General features: G+C 40.1%; 1 protein-coding gene across 1 annotated transcript in view; it reads left to right on the top strand.

Annotated features, from left to right (window-relative positions):
- Positions 1 to 979: 979 nt before the first annotated feature.
- Positions 980 to 11,687, top strand: part of LOC124266612 (DNA-directed RNA polymerase III subunit RPC1-like) — a 63,287-nt gene continuing 52,579 nt past the window's right edge. Inside the window, 5 exon segments of the mRNA XM_046701406.1 lie at positions 980 to 1,131; positions 3,511 to 3,646; positions 8,893 to 9,042; positions 10,255 to 10,414; positions 11,488 to 11,642. Coding sequence (XP_046557362.1) covers positions 1,088 to 1,131; positions 3,511 to 3,646; positions 8,893 to 9,042; positions 10,255 to 10,414; positions 11,488 to 11,642 — 645 coding nt within the window. The 5' untranslated portion in view covers positions 980 to 1,087.

Below are 11,687 nucleotides of genomic sequence, written 5' to 3'. Positions count from 1 at the left end.
TTGGTCCAAAAATATGAACACAATAAAAATGTTCAGATTTCCATCTTTAAAAGAAACAAATCAATTCGTAAATTTCCATATGAAGGTTTCCTTGTTTTATCCAGCCTGCTCGTTAATATTTTCCAAGATAAGCCTGGAATATTTTAAATCCTAAACTGTCCCATACAAATCTTTTGTTTATTCTTCAATGTTAATATTTTCTCAACACTGGAAACTTGATATATGTAAATTCTTAACTACATGTACAAAAAATTAAAAAATATTTTTTATTTGGCCTCTAAGCCTTTATGCTGAACATACGTCCCTGAGTCTGTCTCGGTCTGATACATTGAAATAGACTATTTCGGAGGCTGGTATATCAGAGTTATCGCCCGCTGTTATCGATGATTACCCGGCAAAATGATTGTAGTTAAAAACAGACCACACCCATATTGGAAATTGTAAAATATGAATAAAACATCCATGTCAAGGCACAGATCTTTAGTAGAACTTATTTCATAAATCTAATCTTGAGACACTCCCTTTGTTTGTGTAAAGTGAACAATTCAATAGCATGATACACTCACGCGCGCGCAAGCACACAAACTGCTTTCACTCAAATCCATCCCACCCCCAACCCCCTTTCCTTTTTCTGACAAACAAATGCACTTTAGACCAAGGGGATATGCACAATATCAACATTTGCAAACCATTTTGAAAGTTTTCAGATGTATTGAATACTTTTATTCTTAAGTCATCTTGTAATTTTTAATGCAAAATAAGAAATTAAAACATAATCAGGCGATTGCTACAACTAGATGTCACTTTCTTCTTAAAATCATGATGCAGACGTTTCTTTGATCAGTTTAACTTAATACACCTTGCCATTTCGGAGCAATGCTGGTTTAGTCTGTCCCTTCGTTATCTGACTGGTGTCTGTCTAGTTAACATGGTTAAGCTATTTATGCGCAAATCTTTCATCGGAAAGCATACACGGGTATAGGTCAAAATAAGACTGACGAAAACATGTGCAAAGTCTTAGATGTGGAAGAACTTGTTGGAATATTGTGATGCTACTGACATAAGTGCGCTGACATAATAAGTGACAATGGTGAAGGAACAGTTCAGAGAGGCCGATGTGGCCAAGAAAATGTAAGAAATGCTTTAAGACGTCTATGCCTTCCAAGTGACACGAAAAACTATTCGGCAAATATCCATGTAGGGTGTCCTCGAACACAACATCGTTCTTGAGACCGTTAGCGCAAAATAATTTGTTATAAAGATGTGTTTTATCAATGACAATGTACTCTATTTATACGTAAATCTTGTATATTAAAATAATGAAAAAAAGACACTTTAAGATTCATACACATTGTGCAAATCTACCTTGATAACAATGTTTCTATCTTTACTAATTATTGACTACAATGCCGTCCGGTAATTCCGCGCACCTAAGCACATCGATCGCAACACGGCAACTAACGTCTCTTATTTTTTGTGGTTTACGCGACTAATCATGCTGGTATGCATCATATTTACCTAGAAATATAAGTTTTATTGACGACTATTAAAATCTTGCATTATGCCATACGGTTGACCTTACCGGCGTTCTGACGACTTCGCTTGCTGTCCGGTAGTTCTGCGCAGCAACTGAGGCGCATAACAACCAGCTGGAGATCTTAAGTATGGAAACGTAGTAGGGCCAATTATTTTAAAAAATCACTTCACCAATGTAAGGAAGAGTGTTTCATATTAAATCCAATTATGAATAATGAAGAAAAAGGCTTGAAAGTCTGAAGAAAACGAATTTTCATAAAACTGTTAATTTATCAGTCAATTACAGTTATTTACTTACCTTTAGTGATTAAAAGCCAGTCCCTTGTAGAAATGTCCCGATTTCAAGCGTAAATGTGGTAGCAGACGATGTTTACCTTCGATACGGAAGTACGCTATTGCAGCTGTGCAGAATTACCGGACATGCGGAATTACCGGACTTTCTTGTATGCAATCTTGCTGTCAGTTTTGTAGCCTCGTTCTTAAAGTGTTTCAGCAGAAGACCTGGATTCAATTCCCCTGACCATGACAAAACCACATCTCCCCCCTCCCCCCCAACACCGATCCGCGCCAATGCGTACAATGTGTGAAGCACATACAGCGGGTGCCCATATTATTACGTACAAATATGGCAAACCGATTGTTGACGACAAATTTTCGAGGGAGTTCAAAGTGTCATTACTCGTTAAATATAAACAGTCTTACCTCAATATTTTCTGATGTGTCCCTTGTTCCTTATTATTTTCAACATCCGCCTTGGAAACGATGAATAAAGATTTCTGATGAAATCGAGGGGAATATTTTCCCAGATGTCCCGCACTACGCGTTTAAAGTCGGCAGCCGACTGAATGTTTCTTCAGCGTCCCTGAAGTATATTCTTCAGGTAGAGCCAACAGTTCTCAATAATATTTTCGTCTGGACTCCTGAATGACACGGGCCTGATGTACAGGGGCGTTGTCATCTTGGAAGATGTACTGGTTTCCCGGAAAATGTCTGGTTATAATGGGCCAAAGCATATCATCGAGGATTTCTGTGTATTTCTGAGCATTTATGTTGCCATTAACAACACAAATGGTACCAACATCATGCCAGGTGATACATCCCCACACCATCAAACTGACGAGTGGCTGTCGTCCCAGACAAAGACATGGCGGGAGGTATTATTCACAGGGCTGTCTCCAAACAAAAACATGATTGTTTTCCTCAATGATAATTTTACACTCATCAGAGAAGCTTACTTGATTCCAGTAATTGATCACTGTACGATATCGTTGCCCAAACCAAATGATTTCTGACATTAACACGTCTATGAAATTTATTTTCATATAATCGTCTCCTTACAGTCCTCACCGATACACGTGTAGCCCTATTGTTGTTCAAATTCTCAGCTATTTCACCCAAAGGTGAAATCCTACTGTCTCTGACCAAACTCAAAAGTTGTCGATTGTCCAAGGAGTCAGTTTTCTCATACGGCCTGTTCTGAGAGCATTCTCGACTGATCCACATCGATTAAACTGCTTTACCACCGAATATACGCTGCTTCGAGGCATTCCAAAGAATCTTGCAATGTTAGAACATTTTTTACAATTAATTTCTTAAGTGGCTCTGACCAAAAAGCCGATTTCCCCATTGTTGCAGGAAATAACCAGAATATGTAGCATACTACAAATGGATTAAAAATAGAGTCACGTGACAGACACATGATATCATGGTCAATCATGTGACAAAATATTACGACGATTTGCGGTGTCGTTTTTGAGTAGCAGTATTTTAAAAAAGGGCATCGGTATACACAATGTTAACGCCTTTACAATTGTACGTAATAATATGGCCACGCGCTGTATCTAGTGTTCCCTGTCCTGAAACACCCCCACCCTACCCACCCCCATGCATATCATATACCAAATCAATGACAAACCATCCCCAACCCCCGTAGTATATGTGTACAAAATTGATGACCACCCACTTGTGCTGTAGCTCCCACGTCACGTTTGGGATGATGACTCCCCAGGAGATGCAGCAAGTAGCACACATACAGGTGACCTGCAAGAACCTCTACAACCAGGATGGAAGCAGGAAACCTGTGGCCTTCGGGGTCCTGGATCACAAGATGGTGAGTGGCATTCAAGGTGCCGTTCACTGAACTAGTTGCTTCAAAATATTTTGCAGGATTTGGTAACTTTTGATAGTCTTTAGAACTGCAGTCTTGGTAGAATTTCGTAATCATCATAATCATTCCCTTGAGCATAGATCTTGTAATGTACTTGTTAAAGTATCTATACTGAAAGCCATTAAAAATGCAATTTGACATTCATACTTTCTTTACTCACACTAATTTCAACATATACTACCCATCAAAAGTTTAGACTCACTTAAAGCACTCACTATATGTTATGTATATGTATGTGGTTACATCGAAGATGAATTGCTCCACCAACTTGGGGGAACCAACTGAAAACCTTATGCAGATGAATTGCACAAGGATGATGCTTCAAATTGCGAAAGGCATGAGCAAATGTCGTGCATGTGAACAGATTCGTTTTGGTGTAAAGTTTTGTTAAGAATTCGCCAATTTTCACAGATTTTAATCATTTACTGAACTCATGACAATAATCTTTTCAATGTTACGAATATGTTTTACAATACACCAGTTCATAACTAAACAGTACCTTTAAACAGTATGGAATATTTTGCAAAAAGCTAGTTTAGAACAGTGGACAAGTAAGTGGCTACATTTACACTAGTGAGTCTAAACTTTTGATGGGTAGTATATATAAAAATCACCTAACTGGCAGATATGTTGTAAGTGAACATCTGTGAATAATTTCATCTGAAAATGTCCAGTCAACAACAACATCAGTGATGCAACAACAACATCAAACAAAGGAGGGGTCACTTGCAGTCAATATCGTGTGTGGCCACCGTGCGCTGCAAGACATGCTCGCAGTCTTTGGGGCATTGAAAGACACACATTTCTCAGGAACAGCTGTTGGATGGTCTGCAGCCTCTGATGGTCTGTGGTCTGATCATGACACCACCCCCTCCAAAACGATCATGTTCAAGGACACAGTTTGGCGCAAGTCTTTCTCCTTTATGTCGATAAATCTGTTGACGTCCATCTGCAAAGGATAAGTTAAACCTGGATTCATCTGAAAAGACGACATCTGGCCATGTCCTGTTGCCAAGATTGGCACCATTTGCTGCCCATCGCTGTCTGGCAAGTCTGTGGCGATGCAATAAGGTTGGACCACGGTACGGGTGACGACACCGGATGTTGAAGGCAGCAAGGCGTCCTTGCACGTTTTGGGCGCTGAAATGACGTTGACTTGTCCCAATTGTCCTCCTTGCCTAATAATATGCCTAATCATTAGCCTAATCATCAGCTGTTTGGAACCGATTTCGCAAGTGGGAAACTCGGATATTGCGGTTTTGTCGAGCTGTTATCACAGGTGGTGCACCAGGTCGCGGACGATCAGCAACACTTCCGGTAGCCCGAAAACGTTGTCTGAGTCGACTTACAGTGGATGGATGCACATTAAAGTGCCTGGCAATCATCACATCTGAAGCACCTTGGCTGACCATACCGATAACCTGATTCCTTTCGTCTTGTGTCAAGTGTGGCATTTCCTCAAAGTGATTGAGTTCCACAATTCCTTGTGCTTTTACAGGGCCTGGGTGCAGGTAATGCATGTGCACAACGTGTTTCATGAATGTGGTTGTGTTAACGAGAAATGTCAAAGGTTCAGTTTTAAGTATCAAATTTCATGTGAGAGGAATGCTCCGGGACTCAAACTCGAAATGGGCCAGAATAACAGCCTTTTATCCCTACATCCTCTGTATCGCAGGAAAACATCTTCAATAGAACTTTTGTAAGTTTCAGGACAACAAATACCAATTGCGTTTTTAATGGCTTACAGTTTATATTGGCAAGTCATTGTTCCAGACATGATATCATGGGTTATGCTGAGAGTATTTCAGGGAAGATAAGTGTATGTAACTTGATTTGATGTATAAATGTTTCACACATGTCAGTAGCATGTAATATTTTACTTCTGACTAGAACTGTTGTCACTCTCTATAGTCGGTGAACCACCAGTGCTTTTATCAACATGATTTTATGTCAGCCTCTTAGAATTCTGTGTTGAAATAGTTCTCTAGAAACCTATGCTGGACATTTGGTATGATGAAGTAATGAACAATTCTGTGTCTGTGACTAAATTGATTTCATCATTGAAGCTCAGTGGAATGGATTATTGCTCGTAAAGTTAATTTCTGTATTGTCTGGTCGAGACTTACACACCGTCATATTAAACTGGAATGTTAATCTCTGTATTGTCTGGTCCAGACTTACACACCGTTATATTAAACTGGAATGTTAATCTCTGTATTGTCTGGTCCAGACTTAAACACCGTCATATTAAACTGGAATGTTAATCTCTGTATTGTCTGGTCCAGACTTACACACCGTCATATCAAACTGGAATTTTAATGTCTGTATTGTCTGGTCCAGACTTACACACCGTCATATTAAACTGGAATGTTAATCTCTGTATTGTCTGGTCCAGACTTACACACCGTCATATTAAACCGAATGTTAATCTCTGTATTGTCTGGTCCAGACTTACACACATCGGCCATATTAAACTGGAATGTTAATCTCTGTATTGTCTGGTCCAGACTTACACACCGCCATATTAAACTGGAATGTTAATCTCTGTATTGTCTGGTCCAGACTTACACACCGCCATATTAAACCGAATGTTAATCTCTGTATTGTCTGGTCCAGACTTACACACCGTCATATTAAACTGGAATGTTAATCTCTGTATTGTCTGGTCCAGACTTACACACCGGCCATATTAAACTGGAATGTTAATCTCTGTATTGTCTGGTCCAGACTTACACACCGTCATATTAAACTGGAATGTTAATCTCTGTATTGTCTGGTCCAGACTTACACACCGTCATATTAAACTGGAATGTTAATCTCTGTATTGTCTGGTCCAGACTTACACACCGTCATATTAAACTGGAATGTTAATCTCTGTATTGTCTGGTCCAGACTTACACACCGTCATATTAAACTGGAATGTTAATCTCTGTATTGTCTGGTCCAGACTTACACACCGTCATATTAAACTGGAATGTTAATCTCTGTATTGTCTGGTCCAGACTTACACACCGTCATATTAAACTGGAATGTTAATCTCTGTATTGTCTGGTCCAGACTTACACCCCGTCATATTAAACCGGAATGTTAATGTCTGTATTGTCTGGTCCAGACTTACACCCCGTCATATTAAACCGGAATGTTAATGTCTGTATTGTCTGGTCCAGACTTACACACCGGGCCATATTAAACTGGAATGTTAATCTCTGTATTGTCTGGTCCAGACTTACACCCCGTCATATTAAACTGGAATGTTAATCTCTGTATTGTCTGGTCCAGACTTACACACCGTCATATTAAACTGGAATGTTAATCTCTGTATTGTCTGGTCCAGACTTACACACCGTCATATTAAACTGGAATGTTAATCTCTGTATTGTCTGGTCCAGACTTACACACCGTCATATTAAACTGGAATGTTAATCTCTGTATTGTCTGGTCCAGACTTACACACCGTCATATTAAACTGGAATGTTAATCTCTGTATTGTCTGGTCCAGACTTACACACGTCCATATTAAACTGGAATGTTAATCTCTGTATTGTCTGGTCCAGACTTACACCCGTCATATTAAACCGAATGTTAATCTCTGTATTGTCTGGTCCAGACTTACACACCGGCCATATTAAACTGGAATGTTAATCTCTGTATTGTCTGGTCCAGACTTACACACCGTCATATTAAACTGGAATGTTAATCTCTGTATTGTCTGGTCCAGACTTACACACCGTCATATTAAACTGGAATGTTAATCTCTGTATTGTCTGGTCCAGACTTACACACCGTCATATTAAACTGGAATGTTAATCTCTGTATTGTCTGGCCCAGACTTACACAATCGTCATATTAAACTGGAATGTTAATCTCTGTATTGTCTGGTCCAGACTTACACACCGTCATATTAAACTGGAATGTTAATCTCTGTATTGTCTGGTCCAGACTTACACACCGTCATATTAAACTGGAATGTTAATCTCTGTATTGTCTGGTCCAGACTTTCACACCGTCATATTAAACTGTCTGGTCCAGACTCACACACCGTCATATTAAACCGGAATGTTAATCTCTGTATTGTCTGGTCCAGACTCACACACCGTCATATTAAACCGGAATGTTAATCTCTGTATTGTCTGGTCCAGACTTACACACCGTCATATTAAACTGGAATGTTAATCTCTGTATTGTCTGGTCCAGACTCACACACCGTCATATTAAACTGGAATGTTAATCTCTGTATTGTCTGGTCCAGACTTACACACCGTCATATTAAACTGGAATGTTAATCTCTGTATTGTCTGGTCCAGACTTACACACCGTCATATTAAACTGGAATGTTAATCTCTGTATTGTCTGGTCCAGACTTACACACTGTCATATTAAACTGGAATGTTAATCTCTGTATTGTCTGGTCCAGACTTACACCCCGTCATATTAAACCGGAATGTTAATGTCTGTATTGTCTGGTCCAGACTTACACACCGTCATATTAAACCGGAATGTTAATCTCTGTATTGTCTGGTCCAGACTTACACCCCGTCATATTAAACCGGAATGTTAATCTCTGTATTGTCTGGTCCAGACTTACACACCGTCATATTAAACTGGAATGTTAATCTCTGTATTGTCTGGTCCAGACTTACACACCGTCCATATTAAACCGAATGTTAATCTCTGTATTGTCTGGTCCAGACTTACACCCTCGGCCATATTAAACCGAATGTTAATCTCTGTATTGTCTGGTCCAGACTTACACCCGTCCATATTAAACCGAATGTTAATCTCTGTATTGTCTGGTCCAGACTTACACCCCGTCATATTAAACCGGAATGTTAATCTCTGTATTGTCTGGTCCAGACTTACACCCGTCATATTAAACCGGAATGTTAATCTCTGTATTGTCTGGTCCAGACTTACACACCGTCATATTAAACCGGAATGTTAATCTCTGTATTGTCTGGTCCAGACTTACACCCCGTCATATTAAACCGGAATGTTAATCTCTGTATTGTCTGGTCCAGACTTACACACCGTCATATTAAACCGGAATGTTGCACAGTGCTGGGTTGTGCAGCAAACAAAACCTAATTCAGTCGATGTCATCAAATGGTATTTGTAATGTAATGTTTATTTTATATGTCCAGTGTGTTTTGTTTATATGTATGTTTCTGCAGTAGCCTTTCTCCTTTCAGGGGACCAGTGAGAAGGACAACACGTGTGATACATGCGGCAAGGGCCTCGCAGACTGTACTGGTCACTATGGTTACGTAGAACTGGAACTCCCTGTTTTCCATATTGGATTTTTCAGGACAACTATAACAGTATTACAAATGATTTGTAAGGTAGAGAAACATGAACATCTTGCTTTGATTTGCCTGCATTTGTTACAACTAACCAATGGGAATTCTGGGAAACCATCTCAGTCCACAGTAACATATTCTTTTTTTATGAGGCTTCCAAATGAATTGGATGGGCAGGTTCTGTGACTTCCAAACTGGTTAGACTGGTGTTCATTATGTTAATCTCCAACTTGTTTTGGCCTTAATCAATTATTAGCAGACCACCATCTTATTGTGAATGTTGTGTTAAACAACAAACCTTTAAACTTTCTTTAAACTGCCCCCATCTAACAAAATCTTGATACATCCTTCCCATCTGAAAAACAGATGAGAGGAAGAAGATTATATGTTTCATGTGGTTTAGGAAAGGTCACACATAAATGTGTATGTTAGAAACGTAGGATACATATACACAGACTTTCCCATGTCTACTGCTCACCCTTAAAGCATGATGTGTGTACATATCTCTCAGTCATATGAAATTGATGTGACCGACAACAGTGTTATTATTAGAGATGTCAAAATGCCATGCACAACTCATCCGAATTTTGAAATGTATTTGTATGTAGACGTGCTAGGTGAAAAACAACAGAAACTGAAATGAAATGCAGATACATGATGGTATTTCAGGGCTCGATTTAGTGCTTTGTTACTTGCACTGGTGCAACACAATATCACAAAGTGCAACCTAGTTATGAGTCTTAACTTGCACAAGGTGCAAGTCAATTTGTGAGAAATAAATCAACAATAAATCTAACATTATAAGCATAAATATGTCAGCTCATGTTTCTTCTAAACTTTGAATAGCTATGGCACTGAAATATTGCTATTCATATACACGTTTCGGCTATGACAGCTCTTGTAAACAGGGATCAGCTGTGTCTCTGTGTTGCTATGGTTTCATAGGTTCTACATCACGGAAATATGTTTATGTGCACTGAAACCTCTGATGTTTTAACACACTACATTGCAACTGGAATTTGGCTGGTGCAACTCAGTTTTTATCTTAGGTTGCACCTGGTGCAAGTAGGTTAACCTCTCTTAAATCGAGCCCTGTGTTTTAGATTGTCGCAGCTCTGACATGTGGCGAGCTAGTGCTGTGTATTTTGTTGCTTTCTTCACAATGGCACCGATAAACATCAAAGCATTGTTCAGTTTGAAACCACTCACTTAGTTGCCAATTCTTCATTATACTATTCCATCGCTTTCTCTCAGAACTGTAGCCACCTACTGCTGCATGCTGCTGATAAGAAATCATTCCTGGAGGCTCTGAAGAGGCCAGGGATGACCTACCTCCAGAAGAAAGCTATGAGGAAGAAGATCTACGATGCTGCCAGAAAGGTGTCAATATGTCGGTCCTGTGGGACATATAATGGTGAGATGTTTTGTCTTTCTGGCACAAGTTACTTTGCGGTGCAGTATTGCATCCCTTGGCCATGTCTGGAATTTACTATACATAGGTTTGAATTCAAGTTTTTCCCCAATTATTATCCTTTGTTTGTCAGCATTATATTAGTATGGAAGTTATGATCACTGTAGTGTGATCTGTAGAGTTTTCAGGAATGTGGAGCCATAACCTCAGGGCGAGCATATTCCTAAGAACATTCCTATTTCACCTCAAATCCGGCATACCTCTGAGATAGTTCATGGCAATGGCTGCTCAACTTCAACTTCATGTCAGCCTACACGACTGCAAGATAACAAACACGTCATAATATGAAACAGCCACAGGGTGATGCATTCTCATGGTGAAAGGATGACACTGCCACAGGATGACACAGCCACAGGATAACACAAACAGGATGACACAGCCACAGGGTGACAAAGCCACAGGGTGACCAAGCCACAGGATGACACAGCCATAGCATAGCACCACAGGATGTCACATCCATAGGATGACACAGCCACTGGGTAACGCCCACAGGATGACGCAGCCACAGCATAGCACCACAGAGCATAGCACCACAGGATGACACAACCACAGGATGCCCCTCACAACCACAGGATGACATAGCCACAGGATGTCACAGCCACAGTATGACCCAGCCACAGGATGTCACAGCCACAGGATGCCACAGCCACAGGATGCCACAGCCACAGCATAGCACCACAGGATGCCACAGCCACAGCATAGCACCACAGGATGCCACAGCCACAGCATAGCACTACAGGATGACACAGCCACAGGATGACACAGCCACAGGATGTCACAGCCACAGTGTGACACAGCCACAGGATGACACAGCCACAGTGTGACACAGCCACAGGATGACACAGCCACAGGATGACACATTTAACAATAGTTCTGACAAGAACCCTACTTGTGTAACATGATTCAATAGTTCTGACAAGGACCCCGATTTGTGTAACATTCAACAACTGTTCTGTTGAGGTCCCCAGACTTTGATGTTTAATTTCAAACCTTGCTTTATATGGTTTCTCTTTCAGGAATGGTGAAGAAATGCGGTCTCTTAAAGATTATTCATGATCGTTACAAACAAAACAGGAAAGGAGGAGAGCCTGTTTTTACCGAGTTTGTTGGTTCATTTCAAAGTGCAAGTGAAAGCAATAAGGAGCTTGAAGGACTTTTGCCTAAAACACAGGTAAAATATTTACTCTGGTTAAATGTAACGTCAGTTTTTAAATAG

This window comes from Haliotis rubra, unplaced genomic scaffold (genome assembly GCF_003918875.1).
Source record: "Haliotis rubra isolate DU_JTF1 unplaced genomic scaffold, ASM391887v1 Scf1269, whole genome shotgun sequence".
Taxonomy (NCBI): Eukaryota; Metazoa; Mollusca; class Gastropoda; order Lepetellida; family Haliotidae; genus Haliotis; species Haliotis rubra.
Note: the sequence above shows the minus strand (reverse complement) of the source record. Positions and strands in the feature narration are given on the sequence as shown.